Source organism: Salmo salar, chromosome 03, assembly GCF_965601325.2.
Source record: "Salmo salar chromosome 03, fSalSal1, whole genome shotgun sequence".
Classification (NCBI taxonomy): Eukaryota; Metazoa; Chordata; class Actinopteri; order Salmoniformes; family Salmonidae; genus Salmo; species Salmo salar.
In genome coordinates, this window is record NC_138293.1 from 23,372,551 (window position 1) to 23,391,750 (window position 19,200).

The window sequence follows — 19,200 nt, forward strand, 5'->3', positions numbered from 1 at the left end:
GGACTCCCAATCACGGCCGGATGTGAGACTCCTCTTGCACTGAGATGCAGTGCCTTTGACCGCTGCGCCACTCAGGAGCCCATTGATATAGATGAAGGGGAGGAGACAGGTTAAAGAAGGATTTTTAAGCCTTGAGACAATTGAGACATGGATTGTGTATTTGTGCCATTCAGAGGGTGAATGGGCAAGTGCCTTTGAACGGGGTATGGTAGTACCGGTTTGTGTCAAGAATTGCAACGCTGCTGGGTTTTTCATGCTCAACACTTTCCCATGTGTATTAAGAATGGTCCACCACCCAAAGGACATCCAACCAACTTGACACAAATGTGGGAAGCATTGGAGTCAACATGGGCCAGCATCCCTGTGGAATGCTTTCGACACCTTGTAGATTCCATGCCCTGACGATTTGAGGCTGTTCTGAGGGCAAGGGGGGGCAACTCAATATTAGGAAGGTGAGCTGTTTTGTACACTCACTTAAAAATCCTTCTATAACCTGTCTCCTCCCCTTCATGTACACTGATTGAAGTGGATTTAACAAGTGACATCTTTAAGGGATCATAGCTTTCACCTGGATTCATATGGTCAGTCTATGTCATGTAAAGAGCAGGTGTTCCTAATGTTTTGTACACTCAGTGTATATATTCAGGTTTAGTTGATTACATGTAAGCCTACACATTGGCAGCAGGGAATCAGCATGGGAGCTGATGCATTTATTTATACCATTTCTACTGGTGCATTTTTAAAGGCTAAATCAGGAGTTTAAAGACCCACTCCGGCTATTTTTGAACCTTCGCCACTCACAAATGACAACCAGTGTATAAATTGGGTAATTTACACACACTTAAGCATCAAACAATACATTTTGAGCGAACATTTTTTTTTACTCAACTGTGAATGTCCAAGAACCAAACATTTGTAAGAAAGAGAGAAATAGGAGCCATGTGAATTCAGGAACTGAGCATACCCATTTGAAAAAGGTGGTCAAATCAAATAGATGCAGTTATCTTCCCCTGGAGGCAGATACAGAACTATTCCATTATAAGAAACTGAAATGCTATGCAATTCAAATCCAAGGTCGTGTCCAAACTGGCACCCTGTTCCCTTCATAGTGCACTACCTTTGACCAGGGCTCATAGGGTTCAAAAGTAATACACTATATAGGGAAAGGGGTGCCATTCGGGACACTGGCCCGTTGTCGTTGCACCAAAGTGCCAGGATGTGACGACACAGAAGAACCTTTTCCTACACACCGAGCGGGATGGGTACAACTAGATATTTACAGAAATACCTCTGCTGTTGGCAATTTGATTTCCTCAACAACACCACTTACTGGCTCACGCGCAAAACATTGTTGTCGGCACTCTGGAGAATGTTTGTCTGCAAAGTAGTACTGTGAATCACTGTAAAACTTATGACCATCTTATAAGAGGAATTGTGTAACTCCCTTGTGATTGCCGCTTTAAAGAGCTTGTTATTATTTCTCTCGCTACTGTGGGATATCTGGCTTCAAGCTAATTGAGCTGTTATTGTATGGCTTCATTTTGAAGGCATTACTGTTGCTGTTACATTGATGAAGTAGAGTTTCTATGGGCGCTCTAGATCGTCTTATGGACTCTTGCTTTCACATCATCACCACTAGCCCCTCACAATACATGGGAAACCTATTCAAACACCTCTGAAATGAGGACCAGAACAGAAGTGAATCTCCTGTGAGAGAGTATCTGTCCCTCCCTCCTTCTCCCTGGTCTCACAGTGTGGTGGGTGAAACAAAGAGCTGACAAGCCTTGGTCCCCCACGGTGCAGTGGTGACAGACAACCAGAGGCAGAGCAGTGCTCTGCAATAACTACTGCTGCCACCGGCAGCCACTGGCCAGTAGGGAAGAAAGGCTGATAATTACTGCACACAGACCCTGGCTGGGCAGAACAAAACGGCCATGATTACGCCTGTCACGTTGCCGCTTGCTCCTCATTAGGTCCCAGGGAAATCATCCACTGGTAAACAATGTTTAATCTCTCTCTCTTTCTCTCTCTCTCTCTCTCTCCCTCTGCAACTCCAACCAAGAAGTTGGGTGGGTGGAAGAGGGAGGGATGGACGAGGGACAATGGGTTCCTGGAGACCCATCAACAGCATTAGCCCCTCAGCCTACTGACGGCTGAATGGACGGACACACTCAAGAATGTCATTAGCACCAGTTCTTAGTTCAGAGACAGCAGACACTTGAAATTGTCAGGAAACATTGTGTCTCCAAGAGATTGGAGAGAGAGAGAACGAGAGACAGAAGGGGAGCATCAGAGAGAGAGAGCTAGAGAGAGCTAGAGAGAGCTAGAGATATGTATACTTTGACAATGTATGTAATTTAACTTGCCATGTCTATAAAGTCTATTGAATTGAGAGAGAGAGAGAGAGAGAGAGAGAGAGAGAGAGAGAGAGAGAGGGGGGGGGGGGGGCGACAGAGAGTACAGTTTCTCTGTACAGAGTGTACTGCAGACACTGAGTTTCTCTCAGTATTGAGTCTAGACCAATGACAGTCAGTTTCTCTGTTGCAGCAGCAGATACTCTCCTGGGGTACTGCATCAAACACTAGACATTTTTGTATTTCTGTTTTCTTTTTTCTGCCAAAGCTAAAACGTTTGACTTGTTGTTAGCATTCGTCATCATTGACAATTATATAAAAGGACATAAAAGCACTCTCCCATTCACAGCTCCTCCTCTATTCTCCTCCATCTGTTAACAAATGCACTTTGCAGTGACAGTTTTTCCGTATTAATTGAAATGCAAACCCCTAGTTAAAACTGTGCCTTTCTTTCCCCAGTTAATACATTTACGTTAAAAGCGTAATCTTTTGTGTAAACCCGAGTTTATTTAAAACATTCTATTATTTTAGTTCATAAAGCAACAGAAGACTATTAAACACCATTTTGTGTGTGCAAGCCTTGGAATTATCTGTCTTTTCCCATAATTGCTTCCAGATAAATTGGCCTATCCAATTATAAAATGTTCCATACAATTTGCATGGTAATAGGTATGACTGACACTCAACTATTCTCTTCTCGCATTCGCCACACATTTCTGGACCATGCTTGTTTTTTTTAAGATGTCATTGCTCTCCAACTTGTGAGAGTTTAGCAGCCTTGTTGTTTTAAGCACTGCAGAATAAGAAAAGACGGCACACAGACAACATTTGGGATTCATAGAAAGGAGTTCTTCCACAAACATTTGGTTAACAATACATGGGAACACTCTGATCTCATTCCCATTGAATACCTATTCAAACATATCCGAAATGAAGATCAGACCATAAGTGAATGGCTTTGCACACTGTATTAAACCTTGAACGCTTCACTGACCACCTACACTATTTCTCGGGGAGGGAAGAGTAGGCAGTAATACTCTGAATTTCCTCTTTCTACAGCCAATGTGGGTGTTACTTTAAAGCGGCAATAAGCGGTTGAAACAATAGCGTACTCCCCGCCCCTGTTTCAGTAAAAAGCTGAGGGATAGGGCTGGAGAAATGTAACCACTCTCAAATTCATAGAAAGAGCTATGGATGCAAGGACTGACCATCCATTACGTCAAAATAATAGTTTTAACCATGTTTTTAGGCTACATGGTGTTTGTTTACAAACATTGGAGTATAACAATCTTACATTTTGGGATCTGATGGGGTACGACAGTTGAACTAAGCTCAGGAGGCATTTATAAGTTATTTTCTTCAAGAATCAATGGGTAAATATAATTAATTTATGAGTGGAATGTAGCAACTATGGATTGTCCCTTTATTTCAACATTTTGCTACATCATTTTTTATTTGACTTTAAGTTGGTATGTTTTTCACTATATCCAGTTTAAGAATATTGTTCTTTCTCAAAGCACTCACTAGGGTAAACCTTGTGGTCCTTTACTTGATCAATAATTAAGTAATAACATTGCTCTTTCTCTCTATCTCTCTCTCTCTGTCTCTCTCTCTCTCTCCCAGATGGATCATGACCCACGGAACCCAGCCTACATCGCTACTCAAGGCCCTCTTCCCTCCACGGTGGCTGATTTCTGGCAGGTACAGTCCTCTCTTTCATAAAATCAATATCTTCTCCAGACTTAAACAACAAGGGAACAGTGTTATTAGAAGTGTAAGTCAAACTGGAGACAAGTGCTTTTTGTAATCCCACCATAGCCTCCATATATACCACTCCCCAATCTACTTGCAAATGATAATCAAATATTGGTGCACATTTTATGTATACAGATATGCCTGGTTGTGTCAAACTATAGGAGAGAAAGGGAGGCTGTCTTGAATTATATTATATTATTTCATGCAATCGATAAGGTGCATGATAATGGGAGAATTCCGAGGATGGAATTGTTCTGGGTGCATCCCAATTGGCACCCTATTCCATATATAGTGCACTACTTTTTTCACCAGGGTGCATAGTGCTCTGGCCAAAAGTAGAGTACTATGTAGGGAATAGGGTGCCATTTAGGATGCATCCTCTGTCACCCGTGTGCTACTTGAATTGTGCTACTGAGTGGAGGGAATGTCTGGCCCAACATGACAACCGGAGTATGGGCCTCGGCCTGGGCCCCTCTCTGCCTAATCCCTGTTTGGCTCTGAACACACTCTGAGAGGGGGGGGGGGGTGGAGGCTCTCTCTCTCTCCTCTCTTCTCCCTAATTTTCTCCCTCCTGTCTTAGTAAATTATAAAAAATGTAAGTGCATTTTACATGGGTCACAACACAATCTACATCATTAAACTATATTAGAACTTTGTCAACGGTGATAAACTTTGTTCAATGTGCTAAACATTAGCAAATGTTCTTGGTAACTGTGAAATCATGAGCCATAGGTAAGAGAGCATCCTGGTCATCTGATGAGTGTAACAATAATGTTTTATTAGCTTCATTAACCTGGCTGCTGTCTTTCTATCCTGCCAATGGCTCTCTAGAGCCTACCTACCTTCTGACCAGCAACATCTAGACTGTATGTTAGCGAGAAAAATACACCTAAACAGACACTCCTAGTTCTGGAATGGCACAATAGGGACAATAGTGTATTTATTTGTTAAGGGACAGACACAATTAAAACATTGATACATTGAATAGTCGACAGTCAGATGCATTGCACCATCATGCCTTAGCTTGCGCTATTTTGCACCATCAGTCCCCCCTACATATGAAGCTGTTCGTTTTTTACTATTGTTAAAGTTTACAAAAATACTTTAAGAATTTCACAGCGACAGCTAACAGTGTTTTCCCCAAGTATGGAAAGTAGATTGTACTGTAATTTAGATGCAGATGATTCAATAAGAAGGAATGGATGATAATTAATCGTTTTAATCAAGCATTTTATTCCATATTCCTGTTTGTCATGTTTGGTCTTTTTCCTCTAATACTAGTAAATGGGCTCATACATAAAAGTTTGAAGTGTGTGAGGGAGAGTCTCAATAGAATAGCGTGAGGCTGCATGTCACGAGGCAATTACCGGGTGTTGCCTTGTGACAAAATGGCCGTTCTCTGTCTTTTGTGTGCAGATGGTTTGGGAGAATGGCTGTGTGGTCATTGTCATGCTGACGCCCCTCACTGAGAGTGGAGTCAAACAGTGCTACCACTACTGGCCTGACGAGGGGTCCAACCTCTACCACATCTACGAGGTACCAGGCCTGGTTATCCAATGTCTGATGTTCGCTCAAAATGACAATTTTTTGTTTTTCTAGTCTTATCTATTGTTATTGTTCTAAATCAGAAATATGGTTATAGTCGTTTTTGATTTTAAAATTAATGTGTAATTTCAGCGTAATTTGGTTGTAAATATACTCAGTTTTAATTGTATTCAACCGTTTACTTATACACTGTAATAGCACAGTCAGTAATACACATTTTCTAACTTTTCTGGAAGGTGCACAGTACACTGCATATTTAAAATCAAGTGCACTTATAATTACATGTTTTACTGTGTATTCACGGATAACTTACAATAGAATAAGAACTCATTATATTTCTATGACTCTGACATAACTTCCTCTCTAGGTGAACCTGGTGTCGGAGCACATCTGGTGTGATGACTTCTTGGTTCGTAGTTTCTACCTAAAGAACATGCAGACCAACGAGACTCGCACCGTCACACAGTTCCACTTCCTTACCTGGCTCAACCAGAATGTCCCTGAGTCCAGTCGGACACTCCTGGACTTCCGCAGGTAGGACTTCCTAGAGCCAGGGCTCCACAGGGCTGTCCTCACCACTATCAACAGTTGAAAAAATCCGTGAACTTTCCAAAAATTCCCAGGTTTTCCAGAAATCCTGATTGGAAGATTCCTCTGAAAACATGGATTTCTAGAAAACCTGGGAAAGTTACTAGACTTTTGCAACCCTATTGCTGTCAGATTGATATGGTAACAATAAGGTATTTTGTGGGATTAAACCTTTAGTTCCCTTCTTTTCCTCTTACTTTATGTGCCAGTCTTCACATAGATATAAGATATACTACGACTCAGTAAATCTCTTTATTACTAGCCTTGCTGCTCTCTTAGGCCCACTGAGGAATTCTTCAAATAACAGGACAAGTCTGAGTACTGTGATGTTATATATCCTGGTGTTATTGTATTTGTGCTGCACACTTATGAGGTGAGATCTTCCGGGAAAGAGCAGGGCCAGGATATGTGGTGAAACACATCATACTGCCATCAAGCCACCAACTGTGGTCAGTGTAGGCATTTTCTTTTCTCATGGGGTGAGGGAATGGTGAGGAGAAATACTAGGATTAAAAAAAAGTGTTCTCGCTCAATTTCTTATCACATGCTATTGCAGTAACACTTGAATCTGAATCTTAGTTTGTGGTTTCGACAGCAATTATCACACTTGAGGTTTCGAGATCATAAACTGCGAGCTAATTCCTCTCTCTGTATGCCGCCATGTATTTAATTAACAAGTCTTACTTCTGATCGAGCAGCACTTTCTTTTATTTCTCAGTTTCATAGCTACCTACCTGTTTTGGTTTGTTTTCTTCCTTTTGTTATTTTGCCAGCTAATTAGCGGTTGCCAGTGTCATTTTTGTGATGTTGCAGCTAGTAATATGAGCCCAGTTGCATAGTCACAAAAGTGATCATTGGAAACTGTGACTCTGCAACCAGGGGCCTTGCGGAACCCCCCTGCTCCTCCTCTCTCTCCTCAGCCTCTCTTCCTCTCTCTAATGACCTCTCACCTTTTGCTTGCTCATGATTTGCTTGACTTCCTCTGACTGATACTCTATACGTTTAACTTATTTAAGGATCACCTCCCTCCTTTGAATTCCCCCACTTCCCCCCAACCAACCCCCCATTGGTGATCTGCTGTTGTTCCTATGGTAATTTGGTTCATGGTGGGTTTGGTACTTCTGAATTGTGAATTGGTTTTTTCGGGTTTGTTGCGTAACATTTTCTGTCAATTTTCTTTTGATCGATGAAGGAATACTATTAATTTAAATCCAGTTTCTTAAAGAGGTAATCATTGGGGATTATAGTGAGATCTTGAAATAAATCCCTAGGCATAAGTATTCAGTGTCCTGCCCCACATACAGTAAATGCATACAGTTGAAGTCGGAAGTTTACATACACTTAGGTTAGAGTCATTAAAGCTCGTTTTTTCAACCACTCCACACATTTCTTGTTAACAAACTATAGTTTTGGCAAGTCGGTTAGGACATCTACTTTGTGCATGACACAAGTAATCTTTCCAACAATTGTTTACAGACAGATTATTTCACTTATAATTCACTGTATCACAATTCCAGTGGGTCAGAAGTTTACATACACTACGTTGACTGTGCCTTTAAACAGCTTGGAAAATTCCAGAAAATGCCTTTAGAAGCTTCTGATAGGCTACTTGACATCATTTGAGTCAATTGGAGGTGTACCTGTGGATGTATTTCAATGCCTACCTTCAAACTCAGTGCCTCTTTGCTTGACATCATGGGAAAATCAAAAGATAACAGCCAAGACCTCAGAAAACAAATTGTAGACCTCCACAAGTCTGGTTCATCCTTGGGAGCAATTTCCAAACGCCTGAAGGTACCACGTTCATCTGTACAAACCTGATGCTACCTGAGCCTGATGAGTCATGTATTAAATAAGAAAATTTGATCCCTACATAAATGACATTTAATGAGCCCAAGCCTAAAAAAGCCCAAATGATTGTGCCATTAAACAATACATATAACCTATGATATAGGCTACTGCACATTACGCACAACAGAAAAACATAACAGCCTATAGATGTAGCTAGCTATATGATCTCTTGGGTAAATAAATGAAACTAGCTCCAGTAGGCTAATCTTTTTGAGTGTGAACTGTATTACTGTGCTGTATTGTATTACACTGTATTATACGGACTGGAATTACGCATATCATTCAAGCCATGATGAAGCAGAAGAGAAACATGCAAATCTTGTGCAGCAAATGCGGCCTACAAAGTTACAAGTATAGGCTAGCGAATTTGATTTTAATTTTGAAATATAATAGAGCCTATTTGTATAATTAGTAGACTGACGCATATATACCTTTCATAATATTTCCCCTAATGTTATTAGCCTACCTCCTCTTTCTCTCTCTATTGTTGCTTCATTCCTTCCTCGCTTTCAGCAGTTACATGAAACAAGTTTTGTTGTACTTATCTTCATCATTTTAATGACATGCTTCAATATTATAGGACTAGAATTAGATGCAGAAGGCTTTCACTTCTCTTCATGAAGATTGAATGATTATCGGTCTGAATAAATAACTTCTATTTAAAAAAAAAAATATTACCTTTATTTAACTAGGCAAGTCAGTTAAGAACAAATTCTTATTTTCAATGACGGCCTAGGAACAGTGGGTTAACTGCCTAGTTCAGGGGCAGAATGACCGATTTATAGCCTACCACCATCCCTCGTTCGCCTCTTTCAAATTACCCGTGAGTTCTATTGGCTGCTGTATTTAACATTCAGCAAAAAAGAGCTCTTTGAATAGTCTACTGGTATAAGAAATGCCCAAAAGATTATGTCAAGCAAGCTATTCTAGTCTAGCTTTTCCTGCATGGGACTCCAAGAGCTAAGTAGCGTTTTTTAAGGAGAGGCCAGTGAAGCACAGGTGCTTGCGTATTGCGGCAAGAGACAGAGGCTATAAGTTAGAAGCTGATTATGCATACCCATAATTCATTAACTAAATATAAGGCTAATACTGCATTGAATGTATTACCTGAAAGAGGGAGGCTAGGACATCTATATATAAGGCTATATATCAATCTAGAACAGGATTAAACATTTTGGATGCAATTTGAATGGAGTTGATGGAGAGAGAGAAAGACTGCGAGAGAGTGCTAGTGAGAGGGTGCACTGATTTAAAGCAATGATATTCTAGTGATAGGCTGTTTTAAAACTCTGGAGCTGCAATTAAAAAACAAGATGACCCCACGAAAGCCAGGTGGAGATGGGTAAATTAGACGCGCATTCAGTCTTTATATTACCGTAGCATAGGCTATGGTGCAGCAAATGTAGGCCTACCTGTCACAAGAAAAACAGTTACCATGCTGAGGTAATAGGTCTACATGCATTGTGAAGTGCGCTCCATACTGAGATGGGCTGTCTGTCCCCACCCTGAGCGCTGATTCATCATTTGGAGGCCGTAGAGAAGCCAGATTTAGACATTGCATATAATGTAACAGTTCCATTTCATGCCATGCTGTTCATATAAATAATTTATTATAATTTACCGGTTTCTTGCAGTTATTTATCCTTGGAAAAGGGAGTGGTTTTGGACGGTAAATTCCGGGTAAAGCGTGGTAACTGGGATTTCAACCCTATACATTCAACCCTACACTGAAAGTATACATACAGATGGAAGTTGAATTCTTATTTAGTTCTAGAAGTTTCAGTAAGATCATTAGCCTACTGCATGTACTTTTATGGGAGTGAGTGACCCCTAACCTCCACCACCCCTTCCCCTTTAACATTTTAGTTCTTGCGCTCCATGATGAAAAGATCTGATCCAGCATAATTCACCCCCACAACAACAGCCAATTAACAATGTGAGGACTGCTGTACGGTGCGGTTGGCAGGAGTGTGTCTCGCCACTGTGTAATGTCTTTAATTGTACAAGGTTAATGCATGGCGGGCAAGGGGCCGCATCTCAAAATGGCACCCTGGTCAAAAGTAGAGCACTAATGTGTCATTTGGGATGCAGATACCCAGCAGCCACCTCACCTCATTACCACAATCCAATATATCACCACTGCAATGGCATATCTTCATTAAGTCAGTCTTCATTAATTATGGTTGTGAAATGTGGATTTATATATTTTTTTTATAGATTGAGAAGGGATGTATCTTTTCAAAGTCCATAGTATCATTATAATATTTAACCTTGATGTAGACTTGTTCTAGTCTTCAGGGCCTTATTAATATGAGAAGTGTTGACCAATTAAAACCGATCATAATGAGAATAAAATTGGTTCAATCACTGGGTGTACTCTATTATTTTATATTTCATTTGATCTCATTTTGATGTTGGGATTTGACATAAGGTTTATGATGCTTTATGTCTGTCTGTTCTGTTGCAGAAAGGTTAACAAGTGCTACCGGGGAAGGTCTTGTCCTATAATAGTCCACTGCAGGCAAGTATAAACAGTATTGTACCTCAGTAGAGGAAGTAAATGATGTAATCATAGAATGCCATGAGTCTAAGGTGGGTCTTACATCTATGATTATAACACCCCTCTCTCTCAGAGTCATACTATTATGCGTAGATCTATTATGCATAGATCTACTGTGTTTTCCTTTCATGTATATGCTCCAAACCACAGTTCCCAAAAATAGATGAAACCTGAAATAAATGGTTGGAATATAGTTTATACACTGAACAAAAATAGAAACACAAAATGAAAAGTGTTGGTCCCGTGTTTCATGAGCTGAAATAAAAGATCCCAGAAATGTTCCATATGCACAAAAAACGAATTTCTCTCACATTTTGTGCACAAATTTGTTTACATCCCTGTTCGTGAGCATTTCTCCTTTGTCAAGATAATCCATCCACCTGACAGGTGTGGCATATCAGGAAGCTGTTTAAAGAGCATGATCATTACATAGGTGCACCTTGTGCTGGGGACAATGAAAGGCCACTCTAATATGTGCAGTTTTGTCACGCAACACAATGCCACAGATGTCTTTGAGAGAGCATGCAATTGAAATGCTGACTGCAGGAATGTCCACCAGAGCTGTTGCCAGAGAATTTAATGTTCATTTCTCTATAAGCCACCTCCAATGTCATTTTAGATAATTTGGCAGTACGTCCAACCGGCCTCAAACCAAAGACTACGTGTAACCACTCCAGCCCAGGACCTCCACAACCAGCTCCTTCACCTGCGGGATCTTCAAGGACCAGCTACCTGGACAGCTGATGAAACTGGGTTTGCACAACTGAAGAATTTCTGCACAAACTGTCTCAGGGAAGCTCATCTGCATGCTCGTTGTCTTCACCAGGGTCTTGACCTGACTGCAGTTTGGGGTCGTAAACGACTTCAGTGGGAAAATGCTCACCTTCATTGGCCACTGGCACGCTGGAGAAATGTGCTCTTCACGGGTGAATCCTGGTTTTAACTGTAATGGGCACATGGCAGACAGCTTGTTTGGCGTTGTGTGGGCGAGCGGATTGCTGATGTCAATGTTGTGAACAGTGCCCCATGGTGGTGGTAGGGTTATGGTATGGGCAGGCATAAGCTACAAACAACGAACACAATTGCATTTTATCATTGACAATTTGAATGATGAGATACCGTGACGAAATCCTGAGGCCCATTGTCGTGCCATTTATCCACTGCCATCACCTCATGTTTCAGCGTGATAATACACGGCCCCATGACGCAAGGATCAGTACACAATTCCCGGGAGCTGAAAATGTCCCAGTTCTTCCATGGCCTGCATACTCAACAGACATGTCACCCATTGAGCATGTTTGGGATGCTCTGGATCGACGAATACAACAGCGTGTTCCAGTTCCCACTATTATCCAGCAACTTTGCACAGCCATTGAAGAGGAGTGGGACAACATTCCACAGGCCACAATCAACAGCCTGATCAACTCTATGCAAAGGAGATGTGTTGCGCTGCATGAGGGAAATGGTGGTCACACCAGATACTGACTGGTTTTCTGATGCATGGCCCTACCTTTTTTTAAGGTATCTGTGACCAACAGATGCATATCTCTATTCCCAGTCATGTGAAATCCATAGATTAGGGCCTAATTAAATTATACGAGTTAACTGATTTCTTTAAATGAACTGTAACTCAGTAAAATGTTTGATATTGTTGTATGTTGAGTTTATATTTTTGTTCAGTGTAGTTTAAAGCTTGTGTTTTCAGTTTTCATATAACCAGTAGCACAAGCAGCAACATTAGCATAGCTATAGCTTAGTAGACTATACAGAGGCACCTTGCAGATAAATCACAGGTCTCTATCTCAGCTCAGATCAGTTTAGCTCAGCTCTGAGAGGCTAGCCAGTCGAGGCCAGGCAGGCAAACAAACATCTTAAAATGTGTTTTCTGTTGCCCAGGGCTTTGTCCTCAGCCTTATCTTTGATCAGTTCATAATGACCCGTGCTAGGCGTTGCTAGGTATTGATACATACTGCAAACTGCAGACCTCAGATCCCAGACATAGATAGCCGTATTGCCCCGGAGTCCTTGTCTACGTTCCAAATGGCACCCTAGTCTATTCATAGTTGTACTACCAGGCCCTAGTCAAAAGTTCTGCACTACAAAGGGATAAGGGGGCATTTGAGAAGCACATCCTGTATACTGTAGCGGGATTGTGCCCAATTATCTCTGCCTAGTTTGTTCAGATACACAACAGACAGTGTGTGTATGTATACCTCTCGTGCTTTTTTAAGGGGATTTGGTGTCTTTATTTTTACAGCACCAACACCAGATTTAGAAATGAAAAGACATAGATTAAAAACATAGATTAAAAACATAGATTAAAATAGTATTGCATCTCTATTCATCAAACTAAATGTTCAGTTTACCCCCTATTTTTTCTACATGTACGGAGTGTTTTTGTTAGTTTTTCACCAGCAATTTGAATAAAATAAATGCACTCTTCTTTGCATCATATTGCAGCTTTGCCACTTTTGAGGATGGTTTACTATTCCTGTTATTAAATTTAAACCCCAGAACAACCTTTTTATACAAAAATCATCATGGTTTGATGTCGTTCAGCCTCTCAAAATAGCGTTAGTAATTGTATATGCTTGGAATATTAAACCCTCTTCTATGTTGCCACTTGTTAAAAACAGCTCACATTTTTACAAACTGATACAATATCAAACAACAAAAAATTGCATTCAAAATGAACAACTCATTTAGGGATATAAGTCAAAATTGCACTGACCGAAACGATAACACATTGAAATAGTCTTGTGTCTGTTAAGTGATGCTAATGACACCCCATCTCTCTCTCTCTCTCTCTCTATTGCAGCGACGGCGCCGGGAGGAGTGGAACATACATTCTGATGGACATGGTTCTCAATAAGATGGCTAAAGGTGGGAGTCAGACAGCTTTTCTCCTTACGCATGTTTAGCAGCATCGCCATGTCAACGTTAAAGCCTTACTTTTTCAGCTGTGGGTCTTTAAAAGCATTAGAGAGTGACTGGCTCGGGTGCAGCTTCACTGAATTAATGAGCGATGGGAGAGAAAAAAAATATGGAGATATATATCAGTATTCCTATTCACATTGATGATTTCAGATGTAAATGTAGTTTAAGAGTTCCTATTCTGGCAATTTACGTCAGGCAAATTGTAAATTTGTTCATGCAGATAAATTCATCCTGTTTATTGGAATTTAATGCCATTTCTTTTCAGCAAACAGTATACCTAATTGTGTTCATGTAGTCTCACATGCACTTTTGTTGGAATGTGCTCTTCCATTCAAATTGAAAGCACCTTACACCAATTGCTTCAGCATGGCATTCACACACACACACACACGCACGCATTTGTTCTTGACCTATTCTCCTCTTGGTTTGTCGAGGTATTGTGTGTATGTGTGTGTGTTCACCCGTGCATTTACATTTGTGTGTATTAGGGATGTCAATCTCCTGACCGGTGCTGTGGCCCTGGCCTTAATGAAAGATCAAAGGCCAAAGCAGGCATCTTAGGCCTGCTGAGAGGGGCTTTTCCCAGGCTGTCACACTGTGAGGCAGCCCAAAGGCTTTTTTCTCTGTGTCGGGGAGGAATCTGGGCCCGGCCAGTTAGGGTTAGGGTTCTCTTTGTCTGTCTCCTGAGAAGCAGGAGGCCCAGGTTCCCTCAGCCTGATCAAAGACCTGTATGCCCTTGGACACAAAATCACTCTCCGCTCTTTTTTTACCCTCTTTACCTTTCTCCCAAGGAATGAATTGTAAATTCGGAGGCTGAGAATTATGCCTTTTTTTTTTTTTACTTACTACCAAAGCCTCTTCTTTTTTTCTCCTGCTGTAATGTTCTCTCTACCTTAAGAATCGGCAGCACAAGTGCAGGAGTGCTTTCAGCCCGGAGTCCAGCTGCTAGCCATGGCTCTGTCTCTTTCAGCCCGGGGTCCAGCTGCTAGCCACGGCTCTGTCTCTTTCACAGCTCCCATAAGGACTTGGGGCTTTCTCTTGTTTCTTCTCAGAGCTCCCCTCCTTGAAGGGAATCTTGCGAGGGAAACTCAAATGAGCCGTTTATACTGTTCCTCCACAGTCTGGTTTATTACAACCAGCACAATAGCCTGGCTGTTAAGTCCTAGAAAATAAAGAACTTATCAGTGTGGTGCTTGTAGAATTGTGCAAGCGCCATTCTTGGGTGGGAGGAATAGACTTGAGTTACTCTATTGTAACTGTAGAGTAAAAACTGTCATTGAAAGAGAATGGCTTGAATGAGCTATTCTTGCTTATTCATTTTTTGATTTGTAAAACAAAAAAGTTTGCTCTTTTGATGCACAGGAAAGATTTTCTGAGGAAAGTGTGGGAGGGGTTGAGGTAGTTAGCTACAGAAAACGAATCAAATCCTTTTTCTTTTTCCATTTTCCTCACCACTCCTCATGAATGTAATTTTGTTGTGTTTGTCTCCCTCGTTCTGTTACTTATTTATTTTCTCCAAAGGTTTCACAGTAGGCCTTCAGCGCCAGACAGGCGATCATGTAGTCTGCCCCCAATTCAAGGGCCTCAGATAGCCGCCTTCTTTGTGATCACAGCCGTGTTTGGTCGACAGGGGAGCATAGAGCAGTGCCAACTGCGCACTGGGTCTGAGGGCAGGGCCCGCTGCCAGGCTGACTGGGCACTGGTGCTGCAGGGATAGGGAAGAGAGGGTTCTCCACTCTGCTTGCCCAGTATCCAACACATCTAGCTATTCACCTGGGTGGTAGCTTGCCAAGTAGGCAGGCAGAAAGACAGACAGGCAAATAGGCAGGCAGACAGACAGACACTCACCATCCCTCGCTGCTTGAGACTATGACAAACTGGGGCACCTTGGTTAGCTCACAAAGCAACAGGGGGGACAAGGCTTTGGTCAAAACAAATCCTTATTTGAAGTGTTTATTTTATTTGATCCTAAAATAATCCCTCTGATTCCTGTATCTTACATTTTGTGGTTTTACAAATACCTTTGCAAACATTCTCTTTCCCCACCCTCTCATTTTCATCTAGGCAACTAAAACAATCGGAGCCTTGTTTGTAGCATCTGTGTGGATATGGGATGAATGTAATAATTTTCAATCGCTGCATGGCGGAGGTTCCAAAGGGTTCAAGTAAAAAGGATATTGACAGACGCTGCCTGGATTATCTCCTGGCTTTGAACTCTGTCCAATTTGTTGTTGGTGTTGTGTTGCAGGTGCTAAGGAGATTGATATTGCTGCCACCCTAGAGCACTTGAGGGATCAGCGGCCGGCTATGGTCCAGACAAAGGTAATGTCCTCACCTCTGCTGGGAACTCTAATGAACTGTGATTTCTGAAAGGAGATGGAGGGAGAGTATGAAATGGGCTAGCTAGTTAGCGGTGCGCACTAGTAGCGGTCACATTTTCAAAGCTTTTGATTTGGTGCAGTGCTAGGTTTGTAGTGGGTGTATGGTGCTTCCCAAATAATTTTACAGAGAGAGAGAGAGAGAGAGAGAGAGAGAGAACTGGCAGGCTCAGTTAGTTGTCTTGGGATAGGTAACACAGGTACACTCTGTGTCCTCAAGAAATGTGAAGCTTTTATGTCTGTTTCATAAAGCAGAGCTCTCTCTCCAGAGTATCAGCTCAAATGAGACCCAAGTTATTCCCCAACACTAAACACAAAGAATTAACAATATGTGTTCTGGTCAGACAATCGGCAGCCAGTTTGGAAACATCAATCATAGTGTGGATTCCCTGTGAATTATTAGATTGGTCCAGCAGTCATATCGATCCATTCTTTATTAAACCATGTATCCTCAATGAGTGACTCATGTTTTCACTATTATTGGTGATGAAAAAATGTTTTATTAGTATAAGTCTTGCTTTTTCAATATCGTATAAGCCTATTGTATATAGTTTGATTTCATTAGTTAAGGGTTCTACATACATTGTAAATGTTTCTCATTTGTTTAGTTAGTAAGCGCTACAGTTGTACTCCCCCTAGTGCTTGCTTATTGAATAACTTCAGTATCAAGTGACCAATCGCAGTGAAGTCATTGTTTTCTAGACTTCTTTCACATGATTCTCTATAGCTCTATAGCTGCTTTGTAAGTCTGATCTGTGTCTATTTCTGTATTGCAATTCATCTGGAAAGAACATTGGCATTAACTCTACAATGACTCTCTCCCCCTCCCCCACTCTCTCTCTCTCTCTCTCTCTCTCTCATTCTCTCACTCTCCCCCCTTCCTCTATCTCTCTCTCTCTCTCTCTCTCTCTCTCTCTCTCTCTCTCCTCCCTCTCTTACTCCACCTCAGGAGCAGTTTGAGTTTGCATTGACAGCTGTTGCGGAGGAGGTGAACGCCATACTCAAAGCTCTTCCACAGTGAGAGGTTTACCCACTACCAAGCCTCAGCAGATCTCCCCAGGGACCTCCCTCCTGTTCTCCTTCTCTCGCCCACGCTTTCTTTCCCCCACTCCTTCTCTCCACCTCTCTATCTTTGTGGATGTTGTGCGAGAGAGTGTGACCTGACTTAGTCGTGTATAAAAAAAGATATATATTGTGAACCTATGAAGCTTGTTTCCAAACAGACAATTTAGTGCATCAAGACTTTTACTGATTGAAAAATATGTTTATCTGTTAAATTACTAGAATATATCAATGACAGAAATATTGTTTTTGTGTGTGTGTAAATGATGATGTTGGTCATAACATCTGTATCATATGGCATATTTAAGTTGAATATTTTTTTTTATTACTTTGATCCTATTATGCGGTGTACTAAATCATACCATGTAATGTATATAAAAGGAAAACTGCTTAATTAGGTCAAGTGAACACTGATAACAAGGATGCTGATGTTAATTCTAGTTACCATAGTGATAATTACACCAAGCAATATGTGTTTCTTCAGCTTGTCCAGACCTGGACAAATAATTGTATGTTGTGGACAACGATTGTGAGTAAACTTAACTAATGTCAGTAAACTAAACTAGCTAATGCCTGCCTCAAGTAAAGCAGTTCTACGAATTTGTGTACTGTATGTACAATGAAAACGATATTGTCATTTTGTAAATAAAGCAGTTCATCTAATCTAGGGTCTGGATTCAATCCGTATCGCCAAAGTATCACAGAAGATCTGGGTTAAAATGTAAAGGTCATTTCTAATTTAGCCGACAGATGCAGCGTTTACCGTGAATGCAGTTTTACCCGTGAATGCAGTTTTACCGTGAATGCAGTTTTACCGTGAATGCAGTTTTACCGTGAATGCAGTTTTACCGTGAATGCAGTCTCCGTAACCACAGGAACATTGCCTTTCATTTTCAATCATGCTATAAAGTGGATCATCAGTGCTACGGATTGAATAAAGCCCTAGATGTACATGTAGCATCAATGGCTTAAGTGTGAATATAAGCTGCCACTGGATGTCCCTGTGTCTTATTAACAACTGAGTCCATATCTGCGTTCCAAATGGCAACCCTTTCCTTATATACAATAGATAACTTATTTTGACCAGAGCTCTGGTCAAAACAAGTGCACTATGTAGGGAATAGGGTGCCATTTTGGATGCTGACCAGGCAGGTTTGTCTGCACTACAGGAGTACAGTCAGCTAAATAATAATAATTAATAATAATATATGCCATTTAGCAGACGCTTTTATCCTGTACAGTCACGCGGGCATACAGCTCTACCCCAACACTTTCTGCTTTGACTAGACTCATGCCATTAGATCACCAAATTTTGTGTCAAGCTTTCATGTTTGTCCATTGGATTCTGTTTTTTTGTACACCCAATATTTTCTGAATTGCCGATGATATGACCTGTTTTTTTTTAGCATACACTCGCACATGGCTATTTGAGACTATTATTCCCCAAATGTATCTCCTTCAGCCTCAAAATATATCATGTCACCATGAAGAAAGCCAAGGATATCATTTCCTATTTACTTTGACAAGCCAAGGATATATAATCATGCCATTTGAGACATTCATTTCTGAAGAATAGTAGTGCAAATACAGAGGAGAAGATAGTGGATTGTTATATTACATATTGGCATAAACTTATTTTACCTATCACAGCTGTGCTTCCAAAATGGCACCTGATTCCCTTTCTATTACACTTCTTTTCCTTTGGTCCCTGGTCAAAAGTAGTGCACTATAAAGGGAATAGGGTGCCATTTGGAAGGCATTCCGAGTTAAAGCGGGCCATGTTATGTGTCCCATACTGTCACCACTGCAAAAAGCTTTCAACTAATTTATTGCAAGAGATGGCTGGTCTGTTCCATTGATTTGTATATATATATGATTATTAAAAAACCAACAGAAAATATTTTGTTCTATCAGTGAAGATAAACTATTGTGAATAAAGTCCCATTATTGATGGCATGTTGTATTGCAACCTTGTACTCCCAGATGTTGATCTTCTTTCCACCACTATCTGCTGGGTAGTACGTATTTATTGTCTGAGTAGGCAAGGAACCTCTGTAACGACCTGATCCTGTTTCCCAATACCTCTAAAATGGTCTCAAAGAAACCTTAGTTCTTTCTAAAATTCTAAGTTTCCTTCTGGTTCAAAGGTTCTTTCTTCTTAGCCAGAGTG

At 41.0% G+C, this 19,200-nt stretch overlaps 1 protein-coding gene across 2 annotated transcripts in view; it reads left to right on the forward strand.

The window, feature by feature from the left end:
* LOC106599468 (receptor-type tyrosine-protein phosphatase N2) overlaps positions 1–18,999 on the forward strand; it is a 153,811-nt gene extending 134,812 nt beyond the window's left edge. For both annotated transcript variants that reach the window (XM_014190720.3, XM_014190723.3), the window contains 7 exons: positions 3,978–4,055; positions 5,526–5,645; positions 6,022–6,188; positions 10,561–10,614; positions 13,472–13,536; positions 15,839–15,912; positions 16,918–18,999. In XM_014190720.3, coding sequence (XP_014046195.2) covers positions 3,978–4,055; positions 5,526–5,645; positions 6,022–6,188; positions 10,561–10,614; positions 13,472–13,536; positions 15,839–15,912; positions 16,918–16,989 — 630 coding nt within the window. In that variant the 3' untranslated portion in view covers positions 16,990–18,999. The remainder of the gene's footprint in view (positions 1–3,977; positions 4,056–5,525; positions 5,646–6,021; positions 6,189–10,560; positions 10,615–13,471; positions 13,537–15,838; positions 15,913–16,917) is intronic.
* Positions 19,000–19,200: the final 201 nt, after the last annotated feature.